Genomic DNA, 19135 nt, shown 5'->3' on the forward strand with positions numbered 1-19135 from the left:
ATTAACCCGCGTTTGTTCCCTCACCCACTCCTACCGCTTCCGATTTCTTAACGTTCCACATCATTTTTCTTTCCACAGCTGAGAGAACCTGCCATATGCGCTCCAGCCCATTCTTATTCTAGTTATTTCCCTCTCATGATCCGGATCTGCAGTCACTACCTGCCCTAAGTAGGCATATTCTCTTACTACTTCCAGCACCTCGCCAGCAACTGCGAACTGCTGTTCCCTTGCTAGGTTGTTGAACATTACTTTGGTTTTCTGCATGTTAATTTTTAGCCCCACTGTTCTGCTCTGCCTGTCTAACTCATTGATCATGCTTTGTAGTTGTTGTCCTGAGTGGCTTAGCAAGGCAATGTCATCAGCGAATCGCAAATTACTCAGGTATTCTCCATTAACTCTTATCCCCAATTCTTCCCATTTCAGGCATTTCAGGGAAAAGATTGTGGGTGCCCAAATTGTCGCACAAGTGCGAAACTAATTGCATTCAAATCTGCATGAAATAAAGCCTTAAACTGCTAGTCTCAACTTATGCCAGCCGTCGGTCGGGAGTCTAGCCGTAAACCAACGCATGTGTGGGTGTCTGGCAATAACTGTGGACCCCGAACTCGTCCCACAAGTGAGATCTAGCACACAACTGCTAGCAGCTTGCGCACCTTTCAGGGGCAGGGTATGCTCAACTGTCATGCAGGCATTGCGGAATCAGGGTGTAGAAGATAATTTTTTGCGTTACTTGTGTACGTCATGAGCCAACTATAGATGGTTACAACTCAAGAAAAAAGCGGCTTTTCCCCCGTCAAAGGACCCCCTTCCAGCCAACGGCGTCGGCCGATTCTCGTGAACCTGCTAGCGTGGCAATGCAGACAGGGGACCATCCTGGGCAACGAAGGGAGGGGATGTCCCCTTCAATCTGCCTCGCACTGCATTGTCACGCTAGCAGGTTCACGAGAATCGGGCAACTCCATTGGCTGGAAGAGGGGGTCCTTTGACGGGGAAAAGCCGCTTCGTTCTTGAGTTGTATCCGACTGTAGCCCGACTTCACGCTCTTATCTTTCGGAAGTTGCTAATCACACCTGGCTTAATCAAGGCGAGAGTTGAGTCTGCGGGCCGCCGGGCAGCGGGCCATCTCCATATCCCCCCCGGGCGCCGCGGACAGTGCGTACGAGTCGCGTACCCCGGCTATTGTCGGGGTTAAGTTTAATGGCTTTTCGACAGCGGCGTCGAACAATGCGAAAGAAAGCTTCAGGGACACTTGAGGGGGAAGCTTGCGTGGGAGGCAGCTGAGTGCAATTACGAATGGTCGTGAGGCCGGATGGCGGGTAACGAGTTGTGATTATACTCTGCGTCTGGCCAGAGGGCTCAGATGCCACCCTGTAGTGTTTGGAGCCACAGCTGATGGAAGTGGTGCTTGCGTGCTTTTGTTGTTTTGTCAGAGTGTTTTTACTGTATGTGGAAAAGCGCAAAAGCGCTATCGGCTTCTTCAAAGGCATGCGGCCCTCGCGAGCAAACCAGCTCGTGGGTACCGGCGTGTCTTTGGTCTGTTGAGTTGCAGAGAAAACGCTCTGATTGGTTGTAAGAAGCCCATCTCTCATTGGTCACTAAGTTGTTCCCCAGAATGCTGGGGAAACTTATTTAAGGAGGCGTTTTGGCGCCAAAGGGGGAAACTTGGGCAGGGACTATTGGTGGAGAGTCGGAGTCGCGAGAGACGGACAGGGTCTAGCATTGAGCTGGCCACGTTCCGAAGGACGAGGAGCCGCTACGGGTAGCGCGAGTGAAGTCGGTCAGGCAGGACAGGGTTTCGTAGGGGCGAGCTCTGGCCTGGCGCTCCCGATCGTCCTGAATGCTAGCGACCACCCTGGTCGATGTGTACAATTGTAAATAGTTGTAAATAAATCCAGCTTGTACATTTATGCAAAGAAGTTCGTCTACGTCTCATCTCCCTCCTGCAACGTGTCGCGCCCAAACGGACCCCCGACACCACCACAAAAGAGGAAGACCTGAACTCGCGTATAACTGCGAGGTGGTAATAACTAAAATGTGCATTTCGAATCCCTTTAGAAAATGACTGAGTTATCACCTCGGGTGATGGGCGCTCGCTGACTGCTCGCCATCAACATAGAGCTACTCCATCATCGCAGGGGGTCATCATCATCATCGGCCTCTCACTGCCGCACCTGCAGCATCGCAACGCACTTGCGTCTTCAACCGTCCTATATAGGTACAGTCTTTGTCAAAATTATACAGCCCAAGGGTTTTGCTTCTAAGCCGTGTAGCGGGGCTCTTAAGCACATTTGACAGTCCTATAGGACTGTCAAATGCTAGGGAGGTTTGAGGACTTAAGTTCCTTCCGCGTTCGTGAGATTAGGGTACCTCAGTATGCAAGAGGAGCCGCGGTGCAGGACTCAGAAACAGACCCTCTGCGAGTCTGTCATTGAACTAAAGGCATGCTGCAGAAGGCTGATGCAGCGAAAGTGAATCAGAAAGAAAGGGAGAGAGAAAGAAGTACAGCCTTGGTCGAAAGTCTTTGGGCCACACGCTGCTCTTTTGATCTGCACAGTCGAGCCCTTAAGGCACCACAAAAAGACTAAAAAGATCTTGAAAGGTGAGGATAAGGATTCACTTTGCCCTACACAGATTTAAAACTTAGTGGGCACCGTTAGTGCTTCGCTACAGGGCCGAAAAGCGAACCATGTGGCCCAACACATTCGATAAATTGTGAATGGGTAGATCCAGCCAATTTGTCCCCGCTCTGAGGACCTGTAACTGTCATACTTCTCGCTGGACACCTCAAACGCACCCTGAGGGAAGAGGTGAACGAGGAAGGGAGAAGGAGGAGACAGACGCGCCTTAGTTGGCTCTGTATTAATTTCGACTAACTGGGGCTCTTCAAAGTATGCTGACATTGCTAGTACATGAATATTTTTTGCATTCCGTTTCCATCGAAATGCGACTACTGGGACCGGGATTCGATCCCACTATAGCACCAAAAAGCCATGATCATCGAGCCACCGTGGTTGGGGACGTTGTAGCTTTCCCGCATAATTGTATTGCGTGCGGTGAAGCACGCTTTCCGTTACAGTAGGTTACCGTGGAAAATGCGCCTGTGAGAGGCAAGACGATGTAATGAACCGAAATAAAAGAATGGCGTGCAATGGGTCGATAGCAATTCGAATGGATGAACGGCATTGTTGTGGAAGTATAGCGTACACTTCAGCTTGAAAGATAGCCAAAAAATGCTGAGGCTTAACTTGGTTAAGCCTGGAGAATGCGAAGCATCATCGTGTCGCGTAATTTGGAGGCGCACAACCACAGCGACGGCGCGAGGTGGGCCCCCGTTTCTCCACTGCCGTGACGTCATCGTGTCTCGTGGTGTGACGTCATGTATCACGTGATTTGGAGGCGCACAACCACAGCGACGGCGCGAGGTGGGCCCCCGTTTCTCTACTGTCGTGACGTCATCGTGTCACGTGGTGTGACGTCATGTATCACGTGATTTGGAGGCGCATAACCACGGTGAAGGGCTGAAGTGGTAGCTAAAGTAGTATGCTTCGCATAAAAAAAAAACTTGCATACTGTCACATGCTTCCAAACTATAGCCAGATGCAACTCGAGAACGAAGCAGCAGATGCCGCTTGAAGGAAGCCCTCCACCCATTGACATCAACCGTTTCTCAATACTCATGGTTAATCTCATGGTTAATCCCCTTGGTCGTGCTAGTGTGACATCGCAGGGGGTGGCGGATGAAAGGAGACTAGCCACAGCTTAATCGTATTAACCGCAATGCCATAAAATTAGGTCCATGTCGTTGGCTGGAGGTCTTCTTTTGAGGGGCATCTGCCGTTCCCTTCTTGTGTTGTACTCGACCATAGACACGGCGATACACTTACACCAAGAAAAAATTATTACTGTCGCGTGCTTACGAAACAAGGTGCAGGAGGTGTGTGGCGCGCTGGCTGGCCGAGGAAAGGATTAACTGAATGAATCGCATTGAATGATGTGCATGCCACCATAGCTTGGCGGTAGTGTACAGGCCATCGGAATAGCTGAGAGGTGCCCAACCGGTGCCAGTGTCACTTCTCACTCCGGCCCGGCAGCTTGTGTTCGCTGGTACAAATGTGCGGCAGAAAATTGATCCGAACTACTCCTGTTGTCCGTGCTCCATGAGCCACCGGAGCAGCTGCGCAGCTGTTTCAGAGCCCGCAATGCATTTTCTTTATAGTCGCGACTCCTATTAACAAAACCTACGAGCTACATCACGCTCCCCTTTTCTGCTCTATCTACAGCCTCCTTGAGAAATAAAGAAAAGGAGGTGGCTTAAGCCGCGCGCGCTTAAGACACGCCGGAAAAGAGAGAGAGAAAGAGAAAAAGGGGGGCGGAGCGGGAGTTCGCACTTGGCGGCTGAAATATATTGCCGCCGATAAAGACGGAGGAGGCGGGTGCATTTGCATAACCCAGGCGCGCCTCCTTGGCAGGCCCCGGGGCGAGCAGCGCGGCGCATTAATCCCGCGGATCGCGCCCGGCGGGCATCCGGCACACGCGGCTCCGTTGCGTGTGCGCGCATGCGGGAAGATGAACGGCCACCGTGGCGGGCGCTATCTCTATCGATTGTGCCAGCGAGCCTCTTCCTTCGGCAGATAGGAAGCACGCCGCGGGCGGCCAGACAGGCGCGCGAGCGGCGTGCCTATTACGCTGCATCGCCTCCAATTACCAATCTTAGCCCATTAAACTCCACAGAGATCAGTCCCGCGCGCACCGGCCAAAGACGCGGGCCGCATGCCTGCCAAGGTAAACAAGCACTGCCCGCTCGCATGCCGTCCGGTGGAGCTCGTACAGGGCTGAGGCGGGTGCGAAATAACAAGCGCCTGTCGCCTTCTCTCTCCCCATCTCGCACCCTGGACGGTGCTTGAAGCGCAAAATTTTCCTACATATTCCAGGTATCGGCAAAGCGGCGCTCGGAGTAATTACTTTTGCGCGATGCCAGCTAGGCGCCGTGCAAGCGCTCGCGGCGTCTGTACACGGGCGCGCGGTATCCCCATTGGAGGATGCGAAGCAACATGGCGCTGTATGTGGGAAAAAAAAAAGAAACAAAGAACTAAAAAGGTTCTTGGTACGAGGGCATGTGTGCACGGGAAGAGAGGGGAAGTGGGGGAGGAGGAAGAACAAGGAAATAAAGGTTAGTTCGAGAGGTGGGAAAGGATGTAGGGAGGATGGGGAAAGGTGTTGCCGTAGTCCGAGAGATACTGATAAGCGGCCCATAAAGGTGAGCTCGGGAGCGGTAGCCCCCGCAGTGCGCACTCTATCCACGGCAGTTCAGTCCGCCTGGACGCTGGGCAAACTACAACCGGATTGGGCGCAAGGGGGGGACTCGCGGCTGAGTCCCACGCGAGGCGCTTGAACGCCACCTCAGGGAAACTGACTACAGGTGAGAAACCTCCGCACTGCTACATTCATAGTTGTCTGTCGCTGCAATGCTAGCAACGCATATGCGCAGATCTTCGCTGGAAGTCTTGCAATGGCGCAGTTCGGCACTAGTTCGGGAGCAAAGTGTTTGCCAGTGACGCAAGCTTCTCAGAGTAACGTTTTTGTAAGGGCTTGTTCTTACATCTATCGCTGTCAAATAAGTGAATATAACGAGGACACACTAAAGAAAAAAAAGATCTCTCGTCGATCTCATTTCCCTGGCAGCTTATATCGCTACCAAGGCACAGAACGTGTGTGTTCTATAGCTTTACTGTTGTGGCACCTCTCAAGAGTTACAGCCCTATCAGAACTCTTCCCCTTCACCTCTCGAATCGTCCTTTTCTGTAATCAAGCCACTCAAACGTGCACTTTGACCGGTTCTGGCAGAAAACTTTCGCTTTTACCGGAAAATCAGTGCTAAATATATTATATGTCTAAATTATACGTCATCCAAAATTGCACAACCAACAACGCCAATATATGCAGCTGCTGAAAGTATCGCGAGGACCACGTCTTTTGGGCCTGTGCTTATCTCTGCAAAAAAAAAAAAATAATAATAATAATAATAAAATATCGGTCCTTGCCAGCGCCCAAGTCTCTACTGTCGATTCTAAGTGATGTGAAATATACTTATCTGAAAGGAACTACCTTTTATTCTACTCCATCATCCTGATCGACCTTTTCATCAACCCTCTGTGGTGGCTCAGCTGTTGACCCCAATGCCGCGTGATCGAATTCCGGCCGCAGATTGCGCATTTCAGTGGAGGCGAAATGCAAACATGCCGTGTGATATGCGATGTCAGTGCACCCAGATGGTCGAAATTAATCTGTTAATCAGTCCCCCACAGACCAAGGGCAGCTTCGGGACATTAAACCTCAAAAAAAAAAAAAACTGCAAAAATCTGCCTTCTCTTCACTCCTTTTCGTCGCCGTCTTCTTCTTATGTTACAAGTGACAACTTCTCTAGCCCTTCATAGGCACTAAGTTATTTTGAAGGGATGGTTTTTTTGGTTTTTTGAAGTTTTTAACGTCCCGAAGTGACTCAGGCTATGAGGGACGCCGTAGTGAAGGGCTCCGGAAATTTCTACTACCTGGGGTTCTTTAACGTGCACTGACATCGCACAGTACACGGGCCTCTAGAATTTCGCCTCCATCGAAATTCAGCCGCCGCGACCGGATTTCGATGGAGGCGAAATTCTGGAGGCCCGTGTACTGTGCGATGACATTAATCAAAAGGCTTTTCGATAGCATAGTTGGGTGAATAGTTATCGCGCCCGTTCAAGTTGCGTGATGACGATAACATCGACAACGTCGCGCGCGTGTTATCGAAACATTAAGCCTGAGGACATTATCATCATTAGCGTCATATGCGAGGCGTGCATTTTCAATTGTGACAGTTCGCAAAATCGACAAAAGCATGACTGCTACACTTCCAGAGCACCGTAGTTGCATCCGAGCTTTCGAGGAGGACTCTTGCAGCTGGTCCCTGTTGACGGTGCAGGGCGAGGCTGCACCGCCATGCGCAAGTGTCCGATGCCACCCGACACCTCCCGCGCCGCGCCTTGCGCCGGAACGTCTCTGTCTTCGCCTTGCGACTCCTCTTCGCCCCGCCTCTCCAAGTTCCGCCAGCGCCGCCACAAGGCCAACGCGCGGGAACGCCAGCGCATGCACGGACTCAACGCGGCGCTGGACACGCTGCGACGGCGCGTGCCTCTGGGATGCCTGCCGGGCCGCGACCTGCAGCAGCCGCTACCGCAGCAGCAGCAACAGGGCGCCGCTGTGCCCCGCCTGTCCAAGATCGAGACCCTGAGGCTGGCCAAGAACTACATCGGTGCCCTGGCCGAGACGCTGCGCCAGGGCCGACCCATGGAAGCTGCCGTGTTCGCCCGACATCTGTCCAGGGGACTCTCCCAGGTCAGGACCGTGCGCTTTGTATGATCATTTCCAACGTGAGTGATGGGACTGCAGCGTAGTCTAGTGGTTTGAGTATTCGCCTCGCATGTGGGAGGTGGGGGGTTCGGCCTCCAGTGCGACTGGGTACCCACCAATTTTACAATGGGTACGAGGTTCCCTCTAACTGCTAGGGGAGGGGGGGGGGGGGGGGGGGGTGACTCGGCTCGACCTGATAGCCGCTCAGCCCGACAGGGGCCGTATACTGGCTGAGCCTTGAGGTAAAAAGCATCCCAGAATTTGTAGCACAAGTGTACAATCAGAAACTATGTTACTACGCTTGAGGAGACTCACGACAGCTGTGGCGAATGAATGGCTTCCCGTAATTCCACAAGCTCAACAGCGGTTGATGTCGTATTGTGATCTAAAATGTAGCTGCGAACCGTCTGCTACGCGGGTATAAAACAGCCGCTGTTGAATGGCTGGTAGCTTATGCAGTGCCATATAAGGACCATTGCGTGCGTGTCACCATCTTCGCCGTATTTGCCGTTAGCATTCAAGTCGTCTTACCCGTCCTTCGGCGCGCATTGCTGGCTGCGTTTGACGCCCTACATCCCTTTTAGGAATCCAGAAGTTGGCGGTTCGGTTTAGGTCTCACGTACCAGCGACAAAGGGTTTTTCTGTACGCGGCCTGGTGGGTTGCGTGATAACCACAAATCGACTTGAGTTGGAGCTTGATACGGAAGAAACTCCTAAATAGGCTGCGTGAAAGCTTGACGGAAAGCTTGATGAACATGGCACGTTCTCGCAGATCATGAATGGCAGTTTACCAATATCTCTCAAGAGAAAAGTATACAATAGCTGTATTTTACCGGTACTCACCTATGGGGCAGAAACGTGTAGGCTAACGAAGAATGTTCAGCTTACATTAAGGACAACGCAGCGAGCTATGAAAAGAAAAATGATAGGTGTAAGGCTAAGAGACCGGAAACGGTCTAAATGGGTGAGGAAATTAACGCGGGTTAATGACATCCTAGTCGAAGTCAAGAGGAAGAAATGGGCTTGGGCAGGGCATTTAATGCAGGCAAGATAAACGCTGGTCCTTAAGGGTAACAGAATGGATTCCAAGAGAAGGCAAGCGTAGCAGGGGTCGGCAGAAAGTTAGGTGGGCGGATGCGATTAAGAAGTTTGTGGGGATACGTGGCCGCAGCTGGAGGACAGGGTGAATTGGTGAGACATGGGAGAGGCCTTTGCCCTGCAGTGGGCGTAGTCAGTCTGCTAATGATGATGATGTAATGACGTAAGGGTGTCCAACTATCCATGGACCTGCTAAACATAAAAATGCTTTGCGCAGTTTTCTCTGTGCTTCGGAAGCGATCTCTTGTGCTGACACGGCAATTTGTCAAACCGTGAGAGGTTGCTGGTATGAGGACCGACGTCGGCTACTAAACCTGAATCCATAGAGTTTCTTACTATTACCTAGAGGGAAAGCTGGCGGCGCTGCACTTCAGCCACCATGGACGCCCAAAGCATCATGGGGCGGTGAGCTACTTGTTGCGGGACAATCGTAGTTTTTCGGGAATACATAGTGACACTACTAAGACGTTTCATTCCGAAAACGCTGTTTGTGTGTGCGCAGACGACTTTCGCGCGAACGCGGTGTGCAAAAATCATAGTAGTGAAACCGCAACGACACACAACGCCAATAAACGGTTTCATTTTTCTAAAATGCCATTAAAAAACCTTTTGAAGTATTTAAGCAACTAAATTTTTTTTGAAAACATATTTCCACTTCAAAGTGCGCCTGTTGAGCACAAAATATTAGTTTTTATAATGTTCAATACTTGGCCAATAGGAGAGCGAATCGTCTCTTATTTTGGGCAAACTTTGCACTTAAATGCTTTTCTGCTCGTTTGTTGCAATAATTAGACAAGATATTGAATGTTAGGACGTTTGCAGTTATCAAACAGCTTTATTTTTCTATTATTTTTTGGCCAAAAGTTGCAGTTCCGCAACAAGTAGCTCACCGCCCCATGATGCTTTGAGCGCCCATGGTGGCTGAAGTGGTCTCGAGGGGTCGCCATGCAAACTCCCATAGACGGGCTGCCAGCTTTCCCTCTAGGTAATAGTAAGAAACTCTATGCCTGAATCTCATAAATGCGTCCCGTAAATTCCACCGGTCGCTCTTTGCAACTCGTTGCTGACGGGTCGTTCTTAGCGATGATCTATTCATATTTTCAGTGCCCTCATTGGATGCCAGTGGGTACGTGTGTTACAATTCGAGTGCTGTGGCATATCAGCAAGAAAAAAAAAACATGCGCTTCAAACCAAACTTGAAATTGAAAGTACGAAGCGGCAGTAGATATCTATGTCCAGACTATTCTAAAATGCTGTATTTTTTAACGCCAGACCAGAATGGGATAACTAAACTGAACTATGCATTACAAACTACACTTAAACCCAGGACACAAAAACTAACACAGAAAATAAGTACGCATTGGTTTGACATGTTTGTGTTAAGCCAGCATATGGGCAATTTTTTTTTTTTTTTCGCATATCAGCGTCCTGTCTGCCGTATACCGACGAGAATTAATGCGGTTTCACAGTGCTAGAGCTCTACCAGCTGTACCACAGTGCTAGAGCTGCGCAGCCGACCAGCCTGCGCGCTCGAGAAGTGGTCGAAGAGCGCTGTTAGGAGAAGCGCCACTTGCAGGGGCGCGGCGAGCCGTTCGGTATATCGAATGTTCTGCTGAACGAGAGTTCGGTAAACGCGAAAAAATGCACTATACTTTTGCATGGAATTTTCAAAGAAATATTTGGACTGTTCGATATAAACAATAATTATATTGTTACGAGGTGGCAAGCCTAGGAAAAGCACGACATGATGACAGATGATAATATGGTTTAATGGCTGTGGGCCTAGCACGAGCGCTCCGTCCCGCGCCACTGCCCTCTTCTTCTTCGTAACAATATATATCCAGGTTATAGATGTAACCGTGCCCGGCTGTATTTAAAAAGAGCAGTGTATTCAGAAAGTACTTGAAAGAGGAATAAAAAGACAAGGTTCCTTCCCCGGGCCAGAAGCACCGACTCGCATTTATTAGCTGCATAAAAAAGGCGATTAAAAAGAACTTATACTGCGATTACACGTCCGTGGTAATATGGTGGTCCTTTCACGAGAGGCCTCGAGCTAGCTTTCCCAACGTTTCACGAACGCCTTCCGCCTCGTGGGCCAGCACTTCGGGATCCTGGCTTCGGCGCATCGTTCCTGCGTCGAACGCGTCGTTGAGCACGAAACGCCTGCGCTGCAACATCATCTCACCTTGCAGCCGCCGCGCAAGGCGCGAAATCAGACCACGAAATCAGACCACGAAATCAGACCACGAAATCAGACCACGAAATCAGACCACGAAATCAGACCACGAAATCAGACCACGAAGTTTTCGCGAGGCCCGGGACGCGGGCTATATGAACGGGGTGGTCACATGACCGCCCGTGATCACGTGGTCACGTCGTACTACTCCGACAACCTTGGCTTTAAGAGCTAGCACTGTAAAATAGAAGATCCACAATCGCGAAGCATTTAGGGCACCTTTACGTGGCACCAAAGATAGACAGTTTTCTATTTTTTGCTCCACGCAGGCGACGGTCAACCTGATCGCCGGCCAGCTGCGGCTGAGTCCACGCGCCATCGCCGCCCCGGACACCACAACTAGCACTGGCGGTGGCAGCTGCTGCATCGCCGCGAATACGGAGGCGCCCTGGGCCACGGCGGGCACGCCCCCGCAGTCTCCCGCCTCCGTCACGTCGTCGCGTCAAGCGCGCAGACCCGCCGCCGTCGTCGCGAACGCCTACGAACTGGCGCCGGGCGCAGCAGCGCTGGTTCAACGGCCACGGCCCCCTGCGCCGTATCCGGGGGCGGCTCCGTAGACCGCCGCCCGCCCTGCGCTTATGGCGCGGCCGGTCTTGTTCCTGTCTGGCATGCGCCCAAGTTCAGGGAGTCTGAGCACCCTGGAAACAGCGCGGAGAGGTTCTGTTTCAGTAGAGTATATATTCATAGATTATAGGGTCAGGCCGGGGGAGTAAACCGGTAGTTTGTAAGCTATAAGTCTATTAATTTACGGAGAAACATATGAGCGAACTACCGAAGCACAGCAGCGCTATTCAGGTACAGTTCGCGTCGCTCTTGTGTGGAGCGCTTGTGTGGTGCGCAGCGATGCAAAAACAGTGGCACATTAGGACAGCTGCTTTATGTTCAAGCGGCTAAGCTTGCGCTGAACTGTCCAGGTTCAGGTGACTCAAACTCTGCATCCTTTGTCAAAAAAAAGGAAGAAAAAGAGCCATGGCCATGGCACTTGGTCACCACTTCCCGGGCTTTCCACTGGGACTGTTGTGGCGTACGTTGTTGAAACTCTGAAGTCTTCTATACTTGCTTTCTACAAGGAACTGGTTCTGTCCGGAAAAGACCTCACATCCGGGGCCGAAATTATCCAGGGGTCAAACTCGAAGGGGCTCTTTTACTTTCGACAGAGACTATACACTGAGAAATGCTGGCACTTTCGTCTTTTCTCTCAGTTAAGGAATCGAAAGGATTTTGAACTGTGTCTTCAGTCCGAGAGGCTCTGTAGAGCACGTTAGAAATGGATCACTCGGAAGTATTGCTGCTAAATTTGTCTCCAAACTTGTATAAACGCTTGCTTGTTATATTCTTGACACATACGTGACCCGGACAAGTCACGCTGAGTCGCAGGTTGAATCACTAGCGTGCACTGTCGTTATTCTCCAGAAAATGCAAAGTTGCGTATTTATCCCTTCCTGTCCGCAGCACAGACGATTTATTCTAGTTCCTCGAGAAACTGCATACTGTAAAACACATATGATGTATCCCTTCCGAAAAGAACAATGGTATATTATTTCGTTGCTAATGTTTTGTAGTCTGCCCAAGCGTACTTTTCCTGGCATCACAATATATATACATATAAATGTAAAACATTTAATACTTCTCCTCATACCTTTCTTTTTCAGATACAAAACGCTCAAACTGGTTTTGGAGGCCACGTCTCAGTCAAAACTGCAAAAAAAAAAAGTATTTGTTGTATTTGGTGTAGACCGGATCGGATAAGCGCGAGAGGCGTCACATGTGAACGCAGGCAAACGCAGTTTCATAAAATGAACGACAAAAACAATCGGTTAATATCAGCGCTTTTGCCCGCACTCAAATTTCAGAGCAGGTTATAAATATTTATCGATAATTTTCCTGCTGTCCGCAGCGTTATCGTCTTGCTTTGCGCAGCGTTAACGTCTTATGCTGTTGCATTTTTATCGCTGTTGAAGAGACACCAAAACATGCAAGAAAATTCTACTTTAAACACGTATTAGGCGAGCTCCATAAAATAATGGTACGTGCTTCCAGATTCCGCTTTTCAGACTCCATAATTTGGTGCAATTCCGACTAACTTAGACGATATTATTCATTCTGGTAGCGAGGCGCACTGACCCACCTGCGATTATTGCCGAAATTCCAAGTCGAAAAAAAAAAACGGCGGAATCGTGCTCAAACTACGAGAAAATGTTTTCCCGTCTCGTCTAACGACAGATTTTTTTTTTTTTGTAGTATTGTGCATTTTATGTAGTACTGCAGTATTTTTCTGTAGCTCTGTAGTAACTTTCTGCAGTTGCGTTGGTATGATAAGAGACAGCGCAATGCCGCAGAAAGTTTTCTTGGTACTGCAGGTTCATGTCTCAGAACGCTACGAAAGGTCTGTTGCGACGACAGAAAATATTTCGTGTTTTTCGACAGTGTTTCTTGTCTACGATCAGTCTTTCTTTCTTTCTTTCTTTCTTTCTTTCTTTCTTTCTTTCTTTCTTTCTTTCTTTCTTTCTTTCTTTCTTTCTTTCTTTCTTTCTTTCTTTCTTTCTTTCTTTCTTTCTTTCTTTCTTTCCTCCTCTCTCTCTCCTTCTTTCTCTCTTTCCTCCTCTCTCTCTCCTTCTTTCTCTCTTTCCTCCTCTCTCTCTCTTTCCTTCTCTCTCTCTTTCCTCCTCTCTCTCTCTCTTTCCTTCTCTCCCTCTTTCCTTCTCTCTTTCTTTCTTTCTCTCTTTCTTTCTTTCTCTCTTTCTCTCTCTCTTTCCTTCTTTCTTTCTTTCTTTCTTTCCTTCTCTCTTTCACGAGCACGGCAATGATGTTCTTTATTTGCATCGTTCAATAAAATACGATACATACAGTGCAGATTAATTTCTTGCCCACTGTAGTCGCTGTTGCGTACACATGCTGCATGCTTTGCCTCGTCAGGTTTCTTAGCATTCTATGGTTCAGTTATCGTGTTCCCACTTGACCCTTATGAGTTCTGAAGGCTGAAAAAACAAACAAAAAAGTTTTGTATAACTTATTCCTTCTTGCTTCTCTGTCATTAACTTCCCCACATGCGTCAGCGCATGTACTCTTCCTTTTTAATGAAAATATTGGTGCACGTGTCAGCTGTAAGCATCATCAATAAGCATGAAGCCGCTTATCATTTGGCCACAGTGCGACATTACGTTGGGAATAAAGCGTTTTAAATCCGACTGCGACAATCGGTTCTTATTATGCCCTTCCCGAGTACAGGTTTATTTCTCGTGAGATGAAGCGCTTGTTCTGCGTCGTTCTTCCGTTGTATTCGTCTTTATAGGGGCTATTGTTTCCTGTCTCAAGGACACTTGTTCTCTTTGTTTTGTGTTGCTGTTCTAATGTACTACAAAATTTACCCTTGTAACGAACATCAGCGTCACTCTAATAGTAACATCACATCGCTGGACCACAAAGAACATTTGTCTCCCGCCACAGCCATCGGATGTAACAACCAACGTCAAAGTGCATAGCAAAACCATTACCGTCACGGCAGATTAGCAGCAAAGTTAAAAGAAAAACTGACTATTAGGCCTAACCTATAGTAGGCCGCGAATTAGCGGCTACTATCTCTTTCCAACTTGCCGCTATTTTAAGGACCTAAAGACCAAAGAATGAAGTTAACCGGCAGCAATTTCCATAATTGCCGAACATCTACACAGCGCTCTCGCTTTAATGGACGGCCGCCAAGGCCGCACCAATGTCAGCGCGTTACACGTAAAGCCCCATGCACCAGTCAGATCAGCAAAACAGCGTTTATCTCGTCCTCACTTTCCTAGTGTTCTCTTGGCTAACCACGCTCTTTCCTTCTTGTGTTCGCTCTCTGTGGTCTCCTAATGTCATTTTCGTGTAACTACACCTTCATCAGTAGGCTTGTAACATGGCGTAGTCCATCTTGGAACGCGAAAGACAGAGGAAAAGGCGTGTATACATAGGGCAAGTGTTCCCTTGTTAGCGCTGTTAATGCCAGGAAGTTCCTCTAAAAACAGGAAGAGACGAAACTAGTTTTTCTGACATATACCCTTGTGTTCATTCTGGCTCTGCCGGGCGCTTAAGAAGTGCGTGGCGCACACCGGAAACTGCGGTACACCCACGCGCCTCCATCCCTGCGAGCCTTGAATGAAACTGGCCCCACGCAGCCGCATTGCACCCCCAGCGAGGAAAGCCGTGTCCACAGTGACAAGGTGCTCGTCAGTGGCACACGCCCAAGGCCATATACGTGCGCGCTGCGTAGCCGCTGACTCACCGGCGTGTAAGTAAGCCCCGTACACACGTATACGCGCGTAGTACAGAAGAAAGAGAGGGGAGAAGCCCACGCCAGGGCCGGTCTCGGCGGCGGCGATATGTGCCAGGGGTCGGCGGCGTGACCCCACCTTCTCCGCAGATGTCTCGACCACGTCCTTGCGGTGCGGCTGTCCGCCCACGGGCGACCGTTAGCATCTGGGCCGAGTGGTCCGGACCAGTTTCTTGAGCCTGAAGTCATCGCACGCGAAGAAACACGAAGAGACAAAAGGCAATTCACGCTCTGATAGTTTCCCGCTGAGGTCGTTAGGAGGCACGCCCGCTGGTTGTGCAGACGGGTGCGGGATACATTTTAACGCCGGTGGCCGTGACGTAGCTGGAGGGATGTGGAAGGTGTACAAAAAGGGCTGCCAGTGAGCGCACCGGCTTCTATCGATCTCTGGCGAAATGCTTCTTGATGAACAGTTTTAACTAGGAGTGATGATTTTGATTCTGCGAACGGTGGCAGTGAGAATTTTGTACCTTTATTATACGATCAATTTCGAAAGAACACAATGTGAAACTCCGTGGATTACCCCCACTACAATTCACGTAAAGGGGAGGCTCCAGAGAATGCTTGTAAATCAGAAAAGGTCCGCTGAAATGCAAACATTTTTTTTTAAGTACTCTGTCATATTTTATTTTTGACCCGCCGCGGTGGCTCAGTGATGCGAACGACATGCAAATTGCCCCTATTAAGTACATTATTGATATTATCGCTCCAGTGTTGTCTGGTATGTATAATTTAGCCTTTGAACAAAATACGTCCCCAGAACTAATGCATACAGCCAAAGTGGTGGTAATACATAAAGGAGGTCACGAAAATAATATAAATAATTTTAGGCGCATCTCAGTTCTCCCAGTCTTATCTAAAGGATTAGAAAAAAATATGCACATTCGTCTTTATTCATTTCTAGAAAAGCATTCACTCATTTCGCCCCGAGAGTACGGTTTTCTGAAACGGAAATCAGCAGAATTAGCTCTTTTAACGCATAAAGAAGTCATTATTGGTGCCCTAGAGAATAAGCAACTAGTTCTGAGCATATATCTAGATTTTTCAAAGACATTTGATTGCGAACATCACAAAACGTTAATAAAGAAACTTCAGCATTATGGCATACGGGGAAATTCTAATGCTCTCTGTCATCATACCTTGAACACCGTTATCAGTTTGTTAGTCACAATAACGAAAATTCCAGCGTCAAAAGACTTACTTCCGGTGTCCCTCAAGACAATATTCTCGGACCCCTCCGATTTGTTCTGTACATAATGACATCTTTTCCACTATTGGCGAGATGCAATGGATTAGATATGCAGATGATACCGCGCCCTTCATTACCGGAGATTACCCAAATAATTTGACACACACGGCAAAAATAGCATTGCAGTTTGTTAAGTATTGGTCTGATAATAACCTCCTGAGAATTAATGCAGAAAAGACGCAAGCAATACTCTTTCGCGCAAGAAACATCACTGCCACTCCCGTAGAAAAGCTATTGCCAGCAAATGATGAAATTGAAATACGAACGCACGTTATAAGTCACTTGGAGTCTTTTTTTTCAGAAAACCTAACCTGGGATAAGCACGTTGAACACGTTTGCTGCAAACTAAATAGAATCGCGGGAATATTAAGCAGGAACCGACATATACTACCTACAAAAGCAAAAAAAAAAATGGCATACAACGCCTTATTCTTATCCACGCTTGATTATTGTCATCTTATATGGGCCACCACATCTAAAGAAAACTGTCATAAACTAACAACATGCCAAAAACGCGCAATTAGAGCCATTGCGAATATTTCATATCGAGATCATACGTCCCATATTTCCAATTGAAGCCATGTATTAATACCGTCTCATTTGCCAATATAAGACTGCTGTTCGCACTCAGAATCACCATTTTCTTCAACTATTCAACCTTGTCACCCACAGTCATAGCCACAACTCCAGACAAAATAATTCATGGGTCGAACGTTCCTGCCGCACAACATGTGGCAATCAATCTTTATCGTTCCACATCGCCGTCCTCCTGAACGCTTTTAGTCGCGTTGGTGTGGATGTAAACACCGAATCTACACGCTCGCTTTTCGCAAAATTAGATCGTAATGCATCCGCTTTCTGTTAGTTTCCGCACCATTGTCTCTGCTTTCAATTCTTATCTTTCACTGCGCTATGCCCAACTGTCTGATTTATATCCCTTTCCTATTTCTTTGTATCAGCCGCCGCGGTGGCTCAGCGCTTATGGTGCTCGGCTGCTGACCCGAAAGACGCGGGTTCGATCCCGACCGCGGCGGTTGAATTTCTTTGGAGGAGAAATTCTAGAGGCCCGTGTACTGTGCGATGTCAGAGCACGTTAAAGAACCCAGGTGGTCGAAATTTCCGGAGCCCTCCACTACGGCGTCTCTCATAGCCTTAGTCGCTTTGGGACGTTAAACCCCACAAACCAAACCATCTTTCTTTATATCGTACAGCTAACGTCATTTCTTGCTTACATATTGTAGTGACTTGCATTGTATTTTGTTAGCCGCTTGCTTTTTGCATCTCATGTATAAAACCCTGGCATTGCCATCTATACGTATATATCCTGTAAAATACTTGTTGCCGCACTGAGTGTTTTTTTGTATATTTTTTAATGCTGCTGAACTGTATTCAAGGGGGCTGGGCTTCGTCAAGCTGCGCATGCGTAGCTTTTTTCCTTCGCCCCCTTTCTTCATCTCGGAGAGAAAATAAATTTGACTTGACGACCTGACGCCGACGAGGGCGCAAAGGAACGAGCCAAGAAAAGCTAACGCTCTTAAATAAGATGACCTTGGGTACGGACGCAAGTGGCAATCGGGCGGCCTCGCGTGCGTATTTCTTTGTCGAAACATGAAAATCTGGTGCGCGTTACAGTCGAAGCCATTGCACTGTTTTATTTTCAGATATTAAAAACGGGTGCGACTTACAATCGAGTAAGTAGGGTATGGTCTATGAAGATATGCCGCAGTGGAAGGGATCGGATTAATTTAGACCACCTGCGGTTCGTTAGCGTGCGCTGACATCGCAGAGCACGCAGGAGTTTTCGTAATCTGCCTCCATCGAAATATGGCCGCCGCGGGGGCCATATTTAACCAACAAAAACTGCGACAAATCAGTGGGATGCATTTAAGAGAAATCTCCAACGGGAAGTAATAGGTGCCCGAGATAAAAGTGGTTGTATCTGCATCCATTCTTCCCCTACGTACCTTTCTGAATGCACCCTGTGAAAATACTTTGCGTCTACATCTGGGCGCGTGAGCTTCGTGTGTGTTTTCACTTCATCTTTATCATACTCCTAATCTGCAGTAACCTGCCAGGTAGGTAACTAGGCTGACGTTTATCTCGTGATTGTTAAAGAGCTCCTCCTCCCTCCTTCCCTCGCCTAAAGCTTAGCATTGCCTCAGCTGCCTCAGCTACACATACGATCTTGTACAAAACAAAAAAAAAAGTTCGTCCAATGTCTCGTTCTAAACTTTCGGCGCGGTGACACATTATAGGCGTCATTTCGGTGGGCAGAGCCCGTGCCTTATCGAGGCACCGAACGCTCTCACCGGTCGTTGAAAGCAGGGCGAGGCACGGACGCGGTCATTTCGGGAGATAGCGCCTCCACCGGTGATGTTTCAGCCTAGTTCTTGGTATAGTGCACTGAACACAGGTTCATTGTTCCCACCCGAGGTTCTCAGACGGCCGGCGTGACTCACACGCGCACTCTGCCCCCGCCACTCCTCGCCCATAATTGTTTTGGTTGCTCCCACAGCTGGTGCCTAACTTTCTCTTCTCCGCGTGGCAGGGGGCGTCTGTGCGTTCCGACTATCCGCGGACACGTGACGAACGTGGTTGACTAAAGGGTTTTTCCTGATGGCACGCTTCAAGACAACTACCTTGTCCTTGAGCTGTTTTCTCACCGCGCCGTGCGCGCGCCTGCTGTGGCTCGAGATTAATTCGCATTATACGTGACGGCCAGGCGTCACAGCTGTCGCATTGTGCGCATATATACGCTCGGGAAGTTCGTTAGCGAGCTTGTGTCTGGCACAAGGAATTCGCCGCTTGAAGGACAACACGAGACTCCATTATGAATATCATATACTGTCGGCACGTTTGTGCT

The 19135-nt window shown here is 48.8% G+C and overlaps 1 protein-coding gene across 2 annotated transcripts; it reads left to right on the top strand.

The window, feature by feature from the left end:
- Positions 1–5298: 5298 nt before the first annotated feature.
- Positions 5299–11634, top strand: LOC149342349 (uncharacterized). Of its 2 annotated transcripts, none has more exons than XM_089542152.1 (3): positions 5299–5419; positions 6894–7371; positions 10990–11634. In XM_089542152.1, the coding sequence occupies exons 2-3, from the start codon at positions 6976–6978 to the stop codon at positions 11275–11277; spliced, it is 684 nt and encodes a 227-aa protein (XP_089398278.1). In that variant the 5' UTR covers positions 5299–5419; positions 6894–6975; the 3' UTR covers positions 11278–11634. The 2 variants fall into 2 exon arrangements, with proteins under 2 accessions (XP_089398278.1, XP_089398279.1); XM_089542153.1 differs by having other exon boundaries at positions 5301–5419; positions 6959–7371.
- The last annotated feature ends 7501 nt before the right edge of the window (positions 11635–19135 follow it).

The sequence above is a fragment of the Amblyomma mixtum genome, chromosome 5 (assembly GCF_055824585.1).
Source record: "Amblyomma mixtum isolate Tamu chromosome 5, ASM5582458v1, whole genome shotgun sequence".
Classification (NCBI taxonomy): Eukaryota; Metazoa; Arthropoda; class Arachnida; order Ixodida; family Ixodidae; genus Amblyomma; species Amblyomma mixtum.